This window comes from Coregonus lavaretus (assembly GCF_964263955.1).
Source record: "Coregonus lavaretus genome assembly, chromosome: 2".
NCBI classification, from domain to species: domain Eukaryota; kingdom Metazoa; phylum Chordata; class Actinopteri; order Salmoniformes; family Salmonidae; genus Coregonus; species Coregonus lavaretus.
The window spans coordinates 19469261-19488778 of NC_139989.1; the positions used below are offsets into that span (position 1 = coordinate 19469261).

Below are 19518 nucleotides of genomic sequence, written 5' to 3' on the forward strand. Positions count from 1 at the left end.
CACACATACACACACACAAACACACTTTGCTTATGTAAATGTCAGTGGATGCTTGTGTACGTTTGTGTGTGTCTGAAGGGCTTTGGATGTGTGTGTCTTGTCTTTTTGGATGATTGTTGGTGAGTGGGTGGGTGGGCATGGCATGTGTGTGTGGAACACGCTGCTCCAAATGAATCACTCTGACCCGTTCCAGTGATATTCTTAGTTGTTTTGTCTGGGGCTCTGGAGAGGAACTGAATGGACGTCTGTCTGGCAGCTGGCTCCTCAGTCTGGATCTCTCTATTGTTGCGTTCCAAATGCCACCCTATTCCCTACATAGTGCATTACTAAAAGTAGTGCACTATATAGGGAATAGGGTGGCATTTGGGATGCAGACTGGATCTCTCTGTCAGTCACAACTCATGTTGCTGGAGTCCATCCAGGAGATAGTCGTCTTTATTACCAAAGGCTCCAAGGGGAAGGGAGATGTTATTTTTTTCACCCCATTCATTCATAGAATACTAGGGCCAGGCCATAGACCTGATACCTCCTCCAAAACACAACCTGATGGTTTAATTTAAAACATATACAACTCACAGTCACTATATTATATGGTAGTAGTTCTCAAACCTCTCCTATAGGGGACCCTAGCCACTTCATGTATTTTATTTATTGCAGAGCTAGCACACCTGATACAACTTGTCAACTAATCATCAACCCTTGACTAGGTGAATCAGGTGTGCTAGTTTAGGCTACAACAAATTGTGACTAGTCTGGGGGTCCCAGAGGAGAGGTTTGAGAACCACTCGTCTATAGTATCCAAGTACAACAGAGGAACTATGCATGACCTTCCTGTACATTTATGTAGCCTGGCTAATATCAAACTCAAAGTAGACAGCTTGCATTGTACCATGCGGTCAGTATTACCTCCCGAGTGGTGCAGTGGTCTAAGGCACTGCATCGCAGTGCTAGCTGTGCCACTAGAGATCCTGGTTTGAATCCAGGCTCTGTCGTAGCAGGCCGCGACCGGGCGACCCATGGGGCGACGCACAATTGGCCCAGCGTCGTCCAGGGGAGGGGAGGGAATGGCCGGCAGGGATGTAGCTCAGTTGGTAGAGCATGTCGTTTGCAACGCCAGGGTTGTGGGTTTGATTCCCACGGGGGGCCAGTATGAAAAAAATAATAATGTATGTACTCACTAACTGTAAGTTGCTCTGGATAAGAGCGTCTGCTAAATGACTAAAATGTAAAATGTAAATGTATTAGCCAGGCTACCATAGACCTGCTATCTGTTCTAAAACACAACCTGATGGTCTTACTGTATTTAAAATGGATACAACTCACAGGCACTATAGTCCACAGTATCCAAGTGCAACAGAGGAACTATGCATGAACTTCCTGTACAATGTTTGTGAGTTGCTGTTCTTACTCACAGATTTTTTTTTTTTCAATATCCCGCCAGAACCCATCTGAAAATTGGACTATTTTATTTAATCGTGTTTCCGATACTTCTCATATAAAAGCCAGAATTTAATTTCAGTCCAATTAAGAGATGGAGTCTACGGCTCAATATTGATCTAAATAACTCTACGCTCTCATTGGTTCTCATCACTTCATGGTCCAATCAAAATCATCTCTACCATAACAACATAATGTACTTACTCTTATGGAGGATGAAGACTGATTTAAGGGTAGCTCATCTTTAGTGCACAGTGCACATGAGTGGAACTTTATGAAAAACGTGCACGGGATAGAAATCATGTCTTTAAGTGCCTGAATGTGGTACAAGACATAACATAGAGCTCTGTCTGCACTACGAAGTCTGCGTCTCAAATGGCACCCAATTCCCTATATACAGTGCCTTCTGAAAGTATTCACACCCCTTGACTTTTTCCACATTTTGTTGTGTTACAGCCTGAATTTACAATGGATTAAATTATGTTTTTTTTTGTCACTGGCCTACACACAATACCCCATAATCTCAAAGTGGAATTATGTTTTTCTTTTTTTTTCTTCTTTTTTATGAATTAAAAGTGAAAAGCTGAAATGTCTTGAGTCAATAAGTATTCAACACCTTTGTTGTGGCAAGCCTAAATACTTTCAGGAGTAAAAATGTGCTTAATAAGTCATATAATAAGTTGCATGAACTCACTCTGTGTGCAATAATAGTGTTTATCATCTACCTCATCTCTGTACCCCACACATACAATTATCTGTAAGGTCCCTCAGTCGAGCAAACCCAGATTCAACAACAAAGACCAGGGAGGTTGCCTCGCAAAGAAGGGCACCTATTGGTAGAATGGTAAAAAAAAAAAAAAGCAGACAATGAATATCCCTTTAAGCATGGTGAAGTTATTAATGACACTTTGGATGGTGTATCAATGCACCCAGTCACTACAAAGTCACAGGCGTCCTTTCTAACTCAGTTGCCGGAGAGGAAGGAAACCTCTCAGGGATTTCTCCATGAGGCCAATGGTGACTTTAAAACATGACTGTGATAGGAGAAAACTGAGGATGGATCAACAACAATGTAGTTACTCCACAATACTAACCTAATTGACAGAGTGAAAAGAAGGAAGCCTGTACAGAATAAAAAATATTCCAAAACATGCATCCTGTTTGCAACAAGGCACTAAAGTAATACTGCAAAAAATTTTGCAAAGCAATTAACTTTTGTCCTGAATACAAAGGGTTATGTTTGGGGCAAATCCAGTACAACACATTACTGAGTACCACTCTCCATAATTTCAAGCATAGTGGTGGCTGCATCATGTAACACAACAACATTTGGAAAATGTCAAGGGGTGTGAATACTTTCTGAAGGCACTGTAGTGCACTGCTTTTGACCAGGGCCTATAGTAGTGCAGTAAATAGGGGATAGGGTGCCATTTGGGACACTGTCTGAAAGGCCTCTAATACACTGTCCCTAGTCCACATGACAAGCTGTTGTTACTGCTACCAGTAATAGCATTGTCTTGTCATGTGATATGTGTATTCCTTCCTTTCTATGTTCTTTATCTGTTTTCATTTCCAGACCCAGATAGCAGTGTGCCTCTGTCCACAGACCCTCTGTGCCCCCCCTCCTCCTTCGCCTGTGCCAGTGGGGAGTGTATTGATGAGGGCAAGGTGTGTGACTTCACCCCACATTGTCCTGGCGGGGAGGATGAAGGCAGCTGCCGTAAGAACCCTGTTGCCAAAAATGCCAAGTAACAAACACACAAAACTCCAAATCCCATCAACAACCCTGGTCGTATCCCAGGTGCCATGCTCCAGCTTCTGGCTTTTTGTAGTTTCAATGGTCATCATTTTTTCTGCCACAGTTGTAGGCTATATAAGTAACGATCATGTTTGATCCTTCAGGGTTTTGAAGTTTGATGTAAGAGTACTTCATTGTCTAATGTAGTCTAAGCTATGAATTAGTCAAATGTAGTCTGGAAGCCAGAGAGGGGATCCATTCCATTCCTATTGAATTTCACCGTAGGAAAGCATTTCAATCCATGCATTGACTGGAATGTAGATGGAATTGACTCTCCCTCTGCTAGAGGCCATTTAATCCATTGTCTTGTTGATTTGGTTTGATATATTTTGGGGTAAAACGTTACTACAGTTTAAAAAGTACACTGAAATCCCAGAGGATAACACAAGTAAGCTTTAAATATACTTACTTACTTATGTTCTCTCTTCACCCAGGCTCCTTCTGTGACTTTGAGAGCAACTCCTGCGGCTGGCATGAGTATGGCTTTGTCCAGGGCGATGGTTTCGACTGGGTCAGGGGCTCAGCGATGACCGTACCACTGGACCACCAGGGCCAGATCCCTCCTCTGGACCACTCCACCAACAGCAGCCAGGGTAGGAGGGAGGAGTCACTATCAACACAACACCACACAACACTCCATACAGCACAGTAACACTTAGCTCTGGTCCAGGGTGTTACGTGCGGCTTCCTAACAGCATCAGTGTCAGCAAACTGCACGTAACACCTTGAACCAGAGCTAGGTAACACTGTGGTCTGAAAATAGCAAGTTATATCCCCCACCCCCCACAGAGTGCGCTAATGGAATAAGCACAGAGGTGTGATTGCCTGATAAGAGGCTGTGTGGTGTCTGCTCAACGCTGTCAGTTTGGAAATAAGAGGCAGAAGAAAATAATATTATTCACAGATTAAATCAATCACTTCTTCAGAAAACACCCCTGCTGATATTTTTGTAAGTACAGAGCCAGAGAGAGCAGCGGCGGCTGGAGCGAGAAACGCTTTCTCAGCTGTCTGAATAATAGAGGGGAAATCGACATCTCTCCCGCCTGGTATTAAAAACCACACACCTCTGCACAATATTTCACCCACTCCCAAACTTTATATGCTCTTCCTCCTCTGCATTTTCAATGTTTTTTGGGTTGTAATCAGGATAATCAACTTCTTGCGGAGGTCAGGTCCATTTTGTACGTTTATGCCTTCTTCCTCATGTTTTTTTAATATGAGATGTCTCCTTCCTCCCTCCCTCTCTCCCCCCTCTGTCCTTCCCTCAGTCCATTTCTCTCAGCTCTGGAATTTTCAGGTTTTTATGCTGTTGTAAAGTTCTCCTCTGCCTGTGATTTGAAAAGCTTTCCCCTCTCATTGCAGGCCACTTTATGTTTGTCTTGAAGAACAGTAGCAGTATATCCCAGATGGCTTTTCTCCGGGGCCCCCAGTACCGCCAGTCAGCCTCTGGGTGCACCATGACCTTCTGGTGAGGACGATGACCCTGTTGTCTTACAAACGTCATTAGAAGATTCCGTTCCTCATGGTTCAGTAATGGGCCCAATGTTATTTCCACACTGGTGTGCCTCAGGGTATAGCTTTTGATTATCTCAGTACAGTAGCTCACTTTCTCTATGGGGCGCCATGACATTGTGGTACAGATACACTGGTAAATATTTTGTATTGCTCAACAGAATAGGCATTAATTGAGATTGAGCTGACATTTTTCCTGAACTAATTTGTCTGTAGATATATCACATGCCTTTCTAAAGCTCTGCTGTTGTAGACTGCCAATTTGAGTTATAGATGTTCAATTACAGTATTTCACTATCTCTGCCTCTCTCTCGCTATCTCTCTCCCTCTCTTTTTGCTCTACGAGCATCTCCCATTTCATAGCTTCACTCAGTAGTGAGACCTGCATCTGAATCGGTCACTTTATGCCACATTTTATGGCTGTTTAACATCCCTGTCAGAGGACAGATTGTATATTTCCTGTGGATGATTGGAATGCTACATTTGTCAGAAAATTGCAGTTCAAGGGTTTATACATTTCATTTTCTCCAGAGCAAGTAGAAATGTTCACGTTTAATGTCCAGCATGTTGCATTATCACTCCTGGAGAAATCATTACCTCATCTCAAGAAACAAAGTACACTTCAACAGAAAACTGTGATGGGTTGCAAACCAGCCTGGTCAAATGGCTGTTATGTATCAGTAGTATGTAAAGAATGCGTCCCAAATGGCAACCTATTCCCTACATAGTGCACTACTTTTGACCAGAGCCAAGTAGTGCACTATAGAGGGAATAGCTTGCCATTTGGGACGCAGCCAATTGTCCCTCTCTACGCCCACACACCCAGGCATTATAACTCAGGCATCTCGGTGGGGGCTGCAGAAATGTGCCTGCGTATCGCTGGCATGGACAACATCACCGTGCTGTGGCAAACCCTCTATAACCAAGGGAACCGCTGGAACCGGGTCACGGTGCAGCTGGGCCGAATCACCCAGCCCTTCCAGTTCTCATTGGCTAAGCTCAGCCTGGGCGTGTTTGATGGAGTCTCCGCCCTGGACGACATCAGCTTCCAGAACTGCTCGTTGCCCCCAGCGGTGGAGGCGGGGCAGTGCCCCAGCCACACCCACTTCCACTGCTCGCGGAGCCGGGCGTGTGTGGAGCACCTGCAGCTTTGTGACCTGGTGGACGACTGTGGAGATGGCTCGGACGAGGAGGACTGCTGTGAGTTCACACAGACAGACGCATAGGCAACCATACAGTCAAAATAGAATGTACAGTATATGTATGAGATACTAGAATAAACAACAAAATAGGAACATTTTAGCTGAGCACTTGGCTCTTATAGCTCCATATTTTGTGGGACGATAACAGGAAAACTCTTTCTCTCTGTCAATATTGTCTTCCTCTCCATCTCCTCCTCTCTCAGCCGCGGAGTTGATTTGCGACTTTGAACAGGGGCTGTGTAGCTGGACCCAGGAGCAGAGCCACGAGGGGGGTGACATCTTTGACTGGACGCTTATTCAGGGCCCAACGCCCACCCTCCAAACTGGCCCCTGGAAGGACCATACCCTTGGCCACGTTAACGGTCACTACCTGTACATCGAGACCTCCGCCCCCCAGGAGTTTAAGGACACGGCAATGCTGGTCAGCCCAGTGTTACAGCCTACCCTCCGCCATGGTAATGGAATGCCCGGCATCACCACCGGCCCACGCCACCCCTGTGTGTTCCGCTTCCACTACCACATGTTTGGGGCTCATGTGTTCCGCCTGGCCGTGTACATGAGGACCACCAAGCTCGGCCGCGGTCACATGCTGTGGGTGCGCTACGGCGACCAGGGCAACCTGTGGCACAGGAAAACACTCTACCTCAACAGTGCCAAGCCCTTCCAGGTAACTAGGGTTGCAAAATTCGGGTAACTCTCCCAAAATTCCCAGGTTTTCTACAAATCCCAGATTGGAAGTTTCCTGGAATCAGAAGGGAATAACGACGAAATCCAGGAATCCTCCAACTGAGATTTCTGGAAAACCAGGGAATTTTGGGAAAGCTTTGTAACCCTACCGGTAACTCATTCAAAACTCTTCAAATTAATGCCAGAGAGAATCATGATGACTTTTATATGTGATGGTTTATTGATGTTGTCGTCTGGTGAATAAGCCTTTGTGAGGGATGGTTGGTTCCATATTTTTTTTCTTCATATCTGATTGGAATCTGTTCTTTTTCCTGCAGTCTGAATAGCCAAAAAGCACATTGAATCAAATATTTCAATCCACATTTCAAACCACTTTTGGTTTGAAATCTGATCCAAATCTGATTCTTGGCCATGCGACTTGTTATTTATTTGCCCTCAAGTGGTTTTTAGACTTATCTGGCATATCTTGTTGCTTGCTAGCTACTCTGTTGACAGTTTTGACAAGAACAAGTGATAGCTAACTAGCTTGTTAATTGTTAACAAACAAATTAGTGAATGTGCTAGAAAGCTAGACAGCTACCTAGCTAGCTAGTTGACTGCTGTGGTTAGCCAAAAAGGACTTGTTTTGAGAGTTGCATAATTTATCCTTTGAGGCTTTAAAAGTGTTCTTACAGTATGATTTTTTTAAAAAAGTTGTATTACTTTTTCTTGTTTTTCAATCAACAAACAAAACACATTCCACATTCACAGATGTGGCAGACAAAAATAATATAATAAAATAACATATCCTGATCCCTACAGTATGCCAAAGATTAAAGTTGGCATCACTCAGGGCTTTGGGCAAGTCTGGGTTGCATACTATTGGCGAGTGAGAGCATATCTGGGAGGAAATGCCTAGGTATTTTCTTACAGTCCTTCCATGCTAGTAGGGTGTTGTAAATCACAAAGGTTTTGGGTACGTTGCACACTTCACTAAAGTTATTGTGGTGGGTGATTTCGGACGGAGTCAGGTGCAGGAGGGTAAATCACAGAATATATAGTTTAATCAGGAACACAGCGGTACGCATCAATGCGTAATACACTCTAGTGCGGTAAATACGGCGCACTGGAGAAAATAAGGCACACGGGTGAATATCCCGGCAATACAAATACAAAGTAACTCCACCGAGCTATAATACCTCCACAATAAACAATCACACACAAAGATAAGGGGGCAGAGGCGCAGTGGTCTAAGGCACTGCATCGCAGTGCTAGCTGTGCCACTAGAGATCCTGGTTTGACTCCAGGCTCTGTCGTAGCCGGCCTCGACCGGGAGACCCATGGGGCGGCGCACAATTGGCCCAGCGTCGTCCAGGGTAGGGGAGGGAATGGCCGGCAGGTAGCTCAGTTGGTAGAGCATGGCGTTTGCAACACCAGGGTTGTGGGTTTGATTCCCACAGGGGGCCAGTATGAAACAAATAAAAATGAATGTATGCACTCACTAACTGTAAGTCGCTCTGGATAAGAACGTCTGCTAAATGACTAAAATGTAAATGTAAAATGCAGAGGGAACAATTATACAGGTACTGATGAGGGGTGTGTAATAAACAAGTGGAATGATGAGATGAGGAGCGGCAGTGGCTAGAAGGCCGGTGACGACGAACGCCGAAGCCTGCCCGAACAAGGAGGGGAGGCAGCTTCGGAGGAAGTCGTGACAGTTATTATTGAATATAACTGAGTTTAGGGGCAATGGACCACAGGATTGGGCCTCTATTTGAATCTACATTGAGTCTTGTCTGTTTGTGATCCATGTTAACATGTTGCGGATTTGGGCAGACGAGTAGTACAATTGAAGGCAGGGAAGTGCAAGACCACCCTTAGATTCAGGTTTCGATAGAGTGGAGAACTTGATCCTAAGTTTTTTATTGCGCCATATAAATTTGGGGATTCTTTGGTTGGTTGTTATGACAAAGAAACTGGGAGATAGCGTGGGAGCATCTGAAATAAATAGTTCAATCTAGGGAGGATGTTCATACGGATAGCACTGATTCTTCCGACTAAGCTAATTGAGAGAGAGATCCAGGTTTGGAGATCATTCTTGATTCGATCCAGGAGTGGGAGATAATTTTCCTTGAAAAGGCAATTCAGATCTGGTGTTACAAAGATTCCAAGGTATTGAAACCCCTGTGTCTTCCATTGGAATGGGAATCCAAAGCGACTTACAGTCATGCGTGCATACATTTTTTTGTGTATGGGTGGTCCCGGGGATCGAACCCACTACCTTGGCGTTACAAGCGCCGTGCTCTACCAGCTGAGCTACAGGGAGGGTGCTCTTCATAGAGCTGGTGAGTGTAAGATTGAGAGGGCAAACAATGGATTTGTTCAAATGTATATATCCTGAAAACTTGCCGTACTGAGCAATTGTGTCTAAAATGGGAGGGAGGGATTTCTCAGGGTTGGATATGTGGAGCAAGACATCATCCGTGTATAGCGAAAACCCCATAATACTGGATTGCTCCTGATCAACTCCGCCAAAGGCTCCGCCCCCAACAAGTAGAGCAGGGGGGACAGCGAGCATCCTTGTCTTGTTCCACATCTCAAAGGGAATCTGTCAGAGTTCAGACCATTAGTAGACACCATGGCATTTGGATGAGAATATAGGGACTTTATCCATTTAATAAAGTTTGGGAACATATTGAACTTTTCTAAGACTGAGAACAGAAAGCTCCACTCCATCCTGTCAAATGCTTTCTCAGCATCCAGTGAAGCCAGCAGGACAGGGGTCTTCTGTGCGTTTGCTTGATCTATAATATCAAAAAGACTGCGAATGTTATCAGAAGAGTACCTGTCTCTACTAAATCCAGTTTGGTCCGCTTTTATTTTTATTTTGGGAAGAAGAGTGTTTAGTCTTTTGGCGAGCAATTTGGTAATTATTTTGTAGTCTAAATCCAACAAGCTTATGGGCCGGAAGGACGAGCAGGATAGAGGGTCCTTGTCTTTTTTGAGCAATACTGTAATGCGGGCTGTGTACATAGTCTGGGAGAGCTCAGTTTTGGCAAAAATCATCCAGCATTGGCATGAAAATAGGGCTAAACTGGTGCCAAAAAGCTTTGTAGAACTATGGGAAATCCGTCTAGGATCTGGGGACTTGTTAGGTGGCATGGAGTTAATTGCCTCTAGGACCTCCTCAGGAGTGAAGGGGGAGTTGAGATCTTCTTGGTCGGTCTAGGAATAAAGGGAGTTCTGCATCTGTATGTTTTCTCTCAGAAGTATATAATTTGCAGTAAAAATCTTATCTGGATCATATGTGACCACGTCATCTTCAGTTCGGATGGCCATGATTGTACGCTTTGACTGATATTTTTTAAATTGGTATGCAAGCAATCTGCTAGGCCAATTGCTATACTTATGGTATTTCTGTTTAGTAAAGAAACCTTTTTTTTTTTTTTATCTCTCCAGTATAGTCCAAGTTTAGTTTGGCTTTGGGTGCTTTAAGTTGACTCCAGGAGGCGCTGTCTGGGGATTGTTTATGTACTTTTTCACAGGGTTCCATCTCCCTCTCAAGATCTAACCTGTGTGATTCCATTGCTTTTTTCTTAGAGGAAGCATATGCAATTAGATGACCTCTTAGTGTGGCTTTGGCAGCGTCCCACATTGTGGCCAGAGAAACAGGAGAGTCTTTGTTGTCTTGTGTGTAGTTGTCTATCCATGAAGTAACCAATGTATGGAATGCTTCGTTTGATAACATAGAGGTGTTGAATTTCCAGCTCTTTGACCTCAGGATGTTTTTACAGAGGTCAAAGGGAAGGTGGACAAAGGCATGATCTGAAAGTGCTATGGGTCCGATTGTACAAGTGGCAGATGTTATGAAGATCTTATGGATAAAGAGTAGGTGTTATGGACATTGGAGTAGTATGTATAGTCCATAGATGAGCTATTAGTCTCTGTCCAGATATCTATCAGTCCCATCTCTTTAGTAAGAGAGTTCAACATCTTTGCCGATCTAGGGTTTGTGGTGGGGACTTGAGATGATTTGTTCAGAGTTGAGTTGAGGGTACAATTAAAATCTCTAGCCAGCACTCCAAAGGAAACGCAATGCTCATTGAACAGGGTTATCATTCTCGACATGAAAGCAGGAGTATCTGTGTTAGGGTCATATATATTTAAGATAGTAATTGGTTGTCCATACAGTGACCCAGTTATTAGAATAAATCTCCCCTCTGGATCAGATATGTTTTTGTCAATTATGAATGGAACATGCTTATGGATAAGTATGGCTGTACCTCTACTGTTAGATTTGAAAGATGAGAAATACATCTGTCCCACCCAAGCCCTGCTGAGTTTAGCGTGTTTGGCATTGTCTGCTTTTTCCTTTTTGAGAGCACATAGTATATTTTTCAGTTTTATTGCAGGACCTATCCCATGGCAGTTCCATGTCAGTAGATTTAAGGTACTAGTCAACGTCAACGTACAGTAATTGAACTCTAGTGCAAGTCATCTCTGGGTATAGGTGGATAATAGTTAAAGCTGCGATCACATAAAAGAAAACGAAACAGTGTACATAAAATAACAATCTCTGAACACCCCAGCCGAATTCCCAAACAACTCGACATATCCTGTTGGATCTGTTAACCCCAACCTCAGTCACAATTCTGTGTTACGAAAAACGGGAACAGTTCGCAACGCACAACATCTCACGAGAGAGAGAGAGAAAAAAAAAATGCCTCATCTTCTCCGCCCCGCATGAAGTGAGTGACAATGGAGCCCCCGTCCAGGCCACAGTAAAAAAGAGAGGGAGAAATAAAGTAAATAAAATCAATAGCCCAGCCTACAAATACATCCCACAAAGGATATAGGCCTTTGGAAGTGATGCAGACAATTACATTGATGGAAGTTACAATCTATCTGCAATATTAAAGCTGATCTACCCCCTAAAAAAAAAGGACATAGGCCTAATCATTTGGACTAAATAAAACAGAAATGAGGGAGCAAATCCCTAAGAGGGATCTATAAGATAAGTTGTTTGTTATTATTAAAATTAATTATCAACAGAATAAGGTGGTCATAACCATAAACATAAACTTCAAACACCGATCCTTTCGTTAGGTCTGTAGATGTGTCGTAAACGACAGGCTATCAATGTGAAAATTACAATACAAATAATAAAGTAGTCTAATATAAAATTGACAGTATCTGATCACTTTGTCTGCCAAATAGCCTATATGTTCTACAGACAAGATAACAGCCTGTAAATGGTTAATTTTCTCACTTGACATAAAAGGGGAAATAAAAGTAGGCTAAAACGTTAGTAGGCCTATATGGCATATCCCTCTAGCAGCCAAAAGAAAGTAAATTAAAATTAGTGACATTTAACGGGGCGGGTGGGTCATTGGATGGCCACTATATGTTGTCTCACCTCCAATAGGAATAAAAGTCATTGCTTTTAGTCATCGATCCATTTCTCAGTGTCAAGGATTGTCCTTCAAAAACATTTTTGCCTCTTCGGGAGTTTTGAAGTGTCACAGGGCTCCTTGGTGAAGAATCCTGAACTCGTTTGGGTATTTCAATCCTCTGAAGATGCCTCGGTCTATGACGTGTTTCTTCATCTCGTCAAACTCTCTGCGCTTTCGGCGTATACCAGCTGACAGGTCCTGGTGCAATGTGGGTTTGGTGTTTCCCACTGTAATGGTGTTGATTTTCGCCACCTGTAGCACTCATTCCTTGTCGGTGATCTCAGGAAACGTATGGTGATTGGGCGCGGTGGTTGTCTGGCTGCTGGTGGGGGCCCAGTGCTCGGTGAGCTCTATGGGCCTTTCGGTGGACAGGTGGAGCCACTCGGGGAGTTTGTATCGTAGGTAGTGGATTAGTGGCATGTTTCCCTCTTCTTTTTCGGCCAGGTTTAATAGAACACAGTTATTCTTTCGCCCCCTATTTTCCAGGTCCTCTTTTCTCTTCCAGATGCTCTATTTTCTTTTTAGCAGATGCTATTGTTTCCATGGCATATGCCAGTGAGTTTTCCATGGATAGGGTTCGCCCCTCTGCCTCATCCAGGCACCTTGCGTTTATGGTTATCTTGTTGTTGATGTCAGGCAAGGCATTTTCCAGGGTTGCCCCCTATCGCACTGAGCTGAGAGTTAATGCCATCTAGTTTAATGTTGAGTTCTGTATGTTGGGATCTCAGCTCAGAAAGGATGTCTTCGACAGAGGACGAGGTTGGCTAATGGCGCTAGCTTTTTCTGAAGCCAGCTGTTTCTTGGAGGCTTTTTCAGCGGCTATTGCTCGAGTCCAGGTAGAAATGTCACAAGTAATGTCGCCTTTTGTAGCCGCCATGGCTTTTTTTACTAAAGCTAATGGGGTTTAACTTGAAGTGGAGGTAAGATTAAGAATTGGAAATTACATGTGCGGAGCTCTCAGTTCATGCTGCCATCTCGTTCAAGGGTCACGTGATCCCCCTTAACATTCTAAACCACTGGGAAATGTCCATGCCAGGCATTGTTGTCACCTTAGCATGCTACATAACTTCTGAGTGATAGGAAGCACGAGCACCACCACCAATCAGCCTACACCTCTGCGCATACACCCGTTGTTACTATGACAGCTAGCGTAGCCATGACAGCAAATTACTGTTGTCTGAACACACAAATTTGGTCACTTGTAACTTGCTGTTTGGACAGTCAGTATTCCAAAACGGATTTGAAAAACAAAACTGATTTGAGCATTAAGGCCTGCAGTGTGAACAAGGCTTAAATGCACTGAAGCAAAGAGGGCCTGATTAAGTCACTAGCTAATATGCTGTAGTCAGGGGTTGTCACGTCCTTCCCTAGACTCTGCATATCTCCCCTCTGTGCAATAAATTTGGGCTTATTCCAGCTCCCGTCCAATTAACAGTCCAGATTAATTGGCTCAGGCATGAGGCATAATCAATGCTTGGAGTTTGTCAGAATTTGTAGGTTTTTGTTTGTCTACTTGCCTCTTGAGGATAGACCACAAGTTGGGATTAAGGTCTGGGGAGTTTCCTGGCCATGGACCCAAAATGTTGATGTTTTGTTCCCCGAGCCACTTAGTTATCACTTTTGCCTTATGACAAGGTGCTCCATCATGCTGGAAAAGGCACTGTTTGTCACCAAGCTGTTCTTGGATGGTTGGGAGAAGTTGTTTTCGGAGGATGTGTTAGTACCATTCTTTATTCATGGCTGTGTTCTTAGGCACTCCCTTGGCTGAGAAGCAACCCCACACATGAATGGTCCCAGGATGCTTTACTGTTGGCATGACACAGGACTGATGGTAGCGCTCATCTTGCCTTCTCCGGACAAGCTTTTTTCCGGATGCCCCAAACAATCGGACAGGGGATTCATCAGAGAAAATGACTTTACCCCAGTCCTCAGCAGTCCAATCCCTGTACCTTTTGCAGAATATCAGTCTGTCCCTGATGTTTTTCCTGTGGAGAAGTGGCTTCCTCGCTGCCCTTCTTGACACCAGGCCATCCTCCAAAGGTCTTTGCCTCACTGTGCGTGCAGATGCACTCACACCTGCCTGATGCCATTCCTGAGCAAGCTCTGCACTGGTGGTGCCCTGATCCCGCAGCTGAATTAACTTTAGGAGACGGTCCTGGCGCTTGCTGGACTTTCTTGGGTGCCCTGAAGCCTTCTTCACAACAATTGAACCTCTCTCGTTGAAGTTCTTGATGATCCGATAAATGGTTGATTTAGGTGCAATCTTACTAGCAGCAATATCCTTGCCTGTGAAGCCCTTTTTGTGCAAAGCAATGATGATGGCACGTGTTTCCTTGCAGGTAACCATGGTTAACAGAGGAAGAACAATGATTTCAAGCACCACCCTCCTTTTAAAGCTTCCAGTCTGTTATTCTAACTCAATCAGCATGACATAGTGATCTCCAGCCTTGTCCTCGTCAACACTCTCACCTGTGTTAACTAGAGAATCACTGACATGATGTCAGCTGGTCCTTTTGTGGCAGGGCTGAAATGCAGTGGACATGTTTTTGGGGGGGATTAAGTTCATTTCTATGGCAAAGAGGAACTTTGCAATTAATTGCAATTCATCTGATCTCTCTTCATAACATTCTGGAGTATATGCAAATTGACATCATAAAAACTGAGGCAGCATACTTTGTGAAAATTAATATTTGTGTCATTCTCAAAACTTTTGAGCATGACTGTACTGCCAAATTCTCTAAAACGACTTTGAAGGCAGCTTATGGTAGAGAAATGAACATTCAATTCTCTGGCAACAGCTCTGGTGAACATTCCTGCAGTCAGCATGCCAATTGCATGCTCCCTCAACATTTGAGACATCAGTGGCATTTGTGTTGTGTGACAAAACTGCACATTTTAGAGCACAAGGTGCACCTGTGTAATGATCATGCTGTTTAATCAGCTTCTTGATATGCCACACCTGTCAGGTGGATGGATTATCTTGGCCAATGATAAATGCTCACTAACAGGGTGTAAACACATGTGCACAACATTTCAGATAAATAAGCTTTTTGTGCGTATGGAAAGGAAAATGTCTGGGATCTTTTATTTCGGCTTATGAAACATGGGACCAACGCTTTACATGTTGCGTTTATATTTTAGTTGAGTATAGAACAGAGCTGGGGGTGGTCAGTGGTGGAGTATTTCATTAGCTTGCTAGTTACCAGTGAATTGGATTTGAAGTGAGAGGCGTTGTAGTCAATAGTGTAGTGCTATTTTAGGTGAGGGAGCGCAATAAAAAAAGTATAATTATTTAATCATTTCTCAATCAAAATTTGTACCGACAGATGTAACCTATTGAATATCATTGTAGAATATGCCTATGCATAAAATGCATCCTCCAATTGCAACGTCTGCCCGTGCCCACACGTATTGTCTCAAGAACATTTGTACATTTGAATACCCTCCAACACCAAGTTATACTGCATGCCAATCATTGGATCTCAATCAGTTTCATGGGAATACGCATTTAGATCTTCTTGAATTACTGTTTTGTGAGTGGATGAAAGCATACAGCATTAACAAACTATTAGCCTTTCTTGTAGGCCTATTTTGTTTCAATCAATGCATATACAGTGGCTTGCGAAAGTATTCACCCCCCTTGGCATTTTTCCTATTTTGTTGCCTTACAACCTGGAATTAAAATATATTTTTGGGGGGTTTGTATCATTTGATTTACACAACATGCGTACCACTTTGAAGATGCAAAATATTTTTTATTGTGAAACAAACAAGAAATAAGACAACAAAACAGAACTTGAGCGTGCATAACTATTCAATGGCAATACTTTGTAGAGCCACCTTTTGCAGCAATTACAGCTGCAAGTCTCTTGGGGTGTGTCTCTATAAGCTTGGCACATCTAGCCACTGGGATTTTTGCCCATTCTTCAAGGCAAAACTGCTCCAGCTCCTTCAAGTTCCATGGGTTCCGCTGGTGTACAGCAATCTTTAAGTCATACCACAGATTCTCAATTGGATTGAGGTCTGGGCTTTGACAAGGCCATTCCAAGACATTTAAATGTTTCCCCTTAAACCACTCGAGTGATGCTTTAGCAGTATGCTTAGGGTCATTGTCCTGCTGGAAGGTGAACCTCCATCCCAGTCTCAAATCTCTGGAAAACTGAAACAGGTTTCCCTCAAGAATTTCCCTGTATTTAGCACCATCCTTCAATTCTGACCAGTTTCCCAGTCCCTGCCGATGAAAAACATCCCCACAGCATGATGCTGCCACCACCATGCTTCACTGTGGGGATGGTGTTCTCGGGGTGATAAGAGGTGTTGGGTTTGCGTCAGACATAGCGTTTTCCTTGATGGACAAAAAGCTCAATTTTAGTCTCATCTGACCAGAGTACCTTCTTCCATATGTTTGGGGAGTCTCCCACATGCCTTTTGCGAACACCAAACGTGTTTGCTTATTTTTTTCTTTAAGCAATGGCTTTTTTCTGGCCACTCTTCCGTAAAGCCCAGCTCTGTGGAGTGTACGGCTTAAAGTGGTCATATGAAAATGTATGCACTCACTAACTGTAAGTCGCTTTGGATAAGAGCGTCTGCTAAATGACTAAAATCTAAATATGGACAGATACTCCAATCGCCGCTTTGGAGCTTTGCAGCTGCTTCAGGGTTATCTTTGGTCTCTTTGTTGCCTCTCTGATTAATGCCCTCCTTGCCTGGTCCGTGAATTATGGTGGGCGGCCCTCTCTTGGCAGGTTTGTTGTGGTGCCATATTCTTTAAATTTTTTAATAATGGATTTAATGGTGCTCCGTGGGATGTTAAAAGTGTCTGATATTTTTTTATAACCCAACCCTGATCTGTACTTCTCCACAACTTTGTCCCTGACCTGTTTGGAGAGCTCCTTGGTCTTCATGGTGCCGCTTGCTTGGTGGTGCCCCTTGCTTAGTGGTGTTGCAGACACTGGGGCCTTTCAGAACAGGTGTATATATATTGAGATCATGTGACAGATCATGTGACATTTAGATTGCACACAGGTGGACTTTATATAACTAATTATGTGACTTCTGAAGGTAATTGGTTGAACCAGATCTTATTTAGGGGCTTCATATCAAAGGGGGTGAATACATATGCGCACACCACTTTTCCGTTCTTAATTTTTTTGAATTTTTTGAAACAAGTTATTTTTTTCATTTCACTTCACCAATTTGGACTATTTTGTGTATGTGCATTACATGAAATCCAAATAAAAATCAATTTAAATTACAGGTTGTAATGCAACAAAATAGGAAAAATGCCAAGGGGGATGAATACTTTTGCAAGGCTACTATAGCCTACATATTTATTTAGTTTGCCATTCTACTGTTTTCATGGAATTTTTGTAGCAGCTCCGTGTAATCTCAAATAGAAAAAAGTGAGGGAGTGCTGCTCCCCCGCGCTACGGCAGCACTACATCTCTGGTTGTAGTGCTTGACTTGCTGAGTACTCATCGTTTTGGGGTTATTCTGAATCGACAACCTACAACTGTGTAAATTGTTCTCCATACGGTGCTGCTCTCCTGGTAGAGCGATAGTTACCAGGCTATAGGCTGAACCTGCTGAGGAGGTCAGAACTATGATAAAATGTCTACCTGTGTGGATGAAAGAGACATGACTGTGTCTCAAATTACACCCTATTCCTTATGTAGTGCACTTCTATTAACCAGTGCCCATAGGGCTCTGGTCAAATGTAGTTCACTATATAGGGAATCAGTGGCCATTTGGGACACTGCATAAAGTATAACACACTGTACTTAGATGCAAAACAAACATACACACACACACAGAGCCATACCTTGTTGTCTGTGTCTGCAGATTCTGGTCGAGGGCACAGTCGGTGACGACTTCAATGGAGACATCGCCATTGATGACCTGTCCTTCCTGGACTGTGTGCTCTATAATGGTAATTAGTATGCTTACTTCAGCAAGACCCCTAGATATTCAACATACTTATATTATTGTTATTATTATTATTATTATTATTATTATTATTTAGACCACTTCCACTACCATAAAACATTTTTGGGACAGCTGAGGCAAGCACAAAATTCTTCTTCAGGAAGATTTCCCTTTGTAGTTATACCTTACCACCAGCATATAAAACTGTGTCCCACTCTAGATTGAGTTACAGTTTGTTGGATGTGTTATACGTTATTAATTTGTTTGTTTCAGGGGGCTTGCCCTCAGTGAGCCCCACCACCCCCTTCCCCCCGACGGAAGCCCCTACAGTCCAGCCCCACGTCTGCCCAGAGGGGAAGTTTGTGTGTGGAGCTCACGGAGAGTGTGTGGACCAGAGCAGGGTGTGTGACTTTAGACATGACTGCTCCGATGGGTCGGATGAACAGCACTGTGGTGGGTAGTGACCTTGTTCCCTCAGATCTGGGGCTATGTATAGGATCAGGTCTTGCCTCCCCTGTAACCTTTTTAATTGTGTGTTGCAAAGGCAAATCTGCTTGATACATATGGCCCCTTGGCTGTTATTTGACCAGCATTGGATTATTGGAATCTTTCCCCTCTCTCTCTTTCTCTCCCACCCTCTTTCTGTCCTTGCTGTGCACTCTTCATCCACAGAGAAGACAGAGACCACTAGAATTGTCTTGAATCAGAAATAGAATTGTTCAGAATTTTCAAAGACCATAGGTATTGTCTAATGGTGTCTGTGTTTCTTTCTTTCCTCGCTCTCACTTTCTGTGTCCTCTGTGTGTCCCCCAGTGAAGGAGGTGTGTGATTTTGAGGGGGGTGACCTGTGTGGCTGGGAGAGGGTCTGTCCTGCTCCCTCTGGCCTGCTCCATTCATTCAGCTGGCTTCCTGACCAGGGCAACACTGTACACTTTGGAGAGCAGTACCACCGGCCAGTCATCGACCACACCCTGTGAGTCCCAAACACACGCATGCGCACACACAGGCACACGCGTACACATACAGGCACACACACACTAGCAACGTGCATGCCCACCTGAGGATCTCTCCTTTTCAGCCATCTGAAAATCCACTTGTCACTTAAATCTCACTGGATTGATGGCTTTCATTTTACTGTAGCGACTCTTTCTTGCTTGTGCCATTCATTTCTTCCCGATAACATAGCGACCGCGGACCTGTAATTACAAACTCCAGTAATGGCTCAAATGTGCTCAATGGAATACATTGGCTTGACGATAACTTTATTTTAGTTGGTGTTGATTTTTTGTGCAATTGAAAAAAGTAATGATTTAATACAGGTGAAATGTTTACAAATGAAATGCGCTGAAATGAATGCAACTTCCGAAAATGAACACTCGGATTATAGTGATATTAAATGCGTTGGTATCGTTCTCTTGACACACTTGTTGAATTATGCAAGAGAATGTGAGAACAGTAATTAATGAGGGAGTCTAGACAGCGCAGGTGATTGCAAGTTGGAGGACAGAGCATGTTTTTGGTGGTT

The 19518-nt window shown here is 43.6% G+C and overlaps 1 protein-coding gene across 1 annotated transcript in view; it reads left to right on the forward strand.

Annotated features, from left to right (window-relative positions):
- malrd1 (MAM and LDL receptor class A domain containing 1) overlaps positions 1-19518 on the forward strand; it is a gene marked incomplete at both ends in the record, with an annotated part of 134819 nt that overhangs the window by 36445 nt on the left and 78856 nt on the right. The window contains 8 exons of the mRNA XM_084144447.1: positions 3014-3157; positions 3670-3828; positions 4598-4703; positions 5574-5947; positions 6153-6616; positions 17910-17997; positions 18267-18446; positions 18807-18966. Coding sequence (XP_084000573.1) covers positions 3014-3157; positions 3670-3828; positions 4598-4703; positions 5574-5947; positions 6153-6616; positions 17910-17997; positions 18267-18446; positions 18807-18966 — 1675 coding nt within the window. The remainder of the gene's footprint in view (positions 1-3013; positions 3158-3669; positions 3829-4597; positions 4704-5573; positions 5948-6152; positions 6617-17909; positions 17998-18266; positions 18447-18806; positions 18967-19518) is intronic.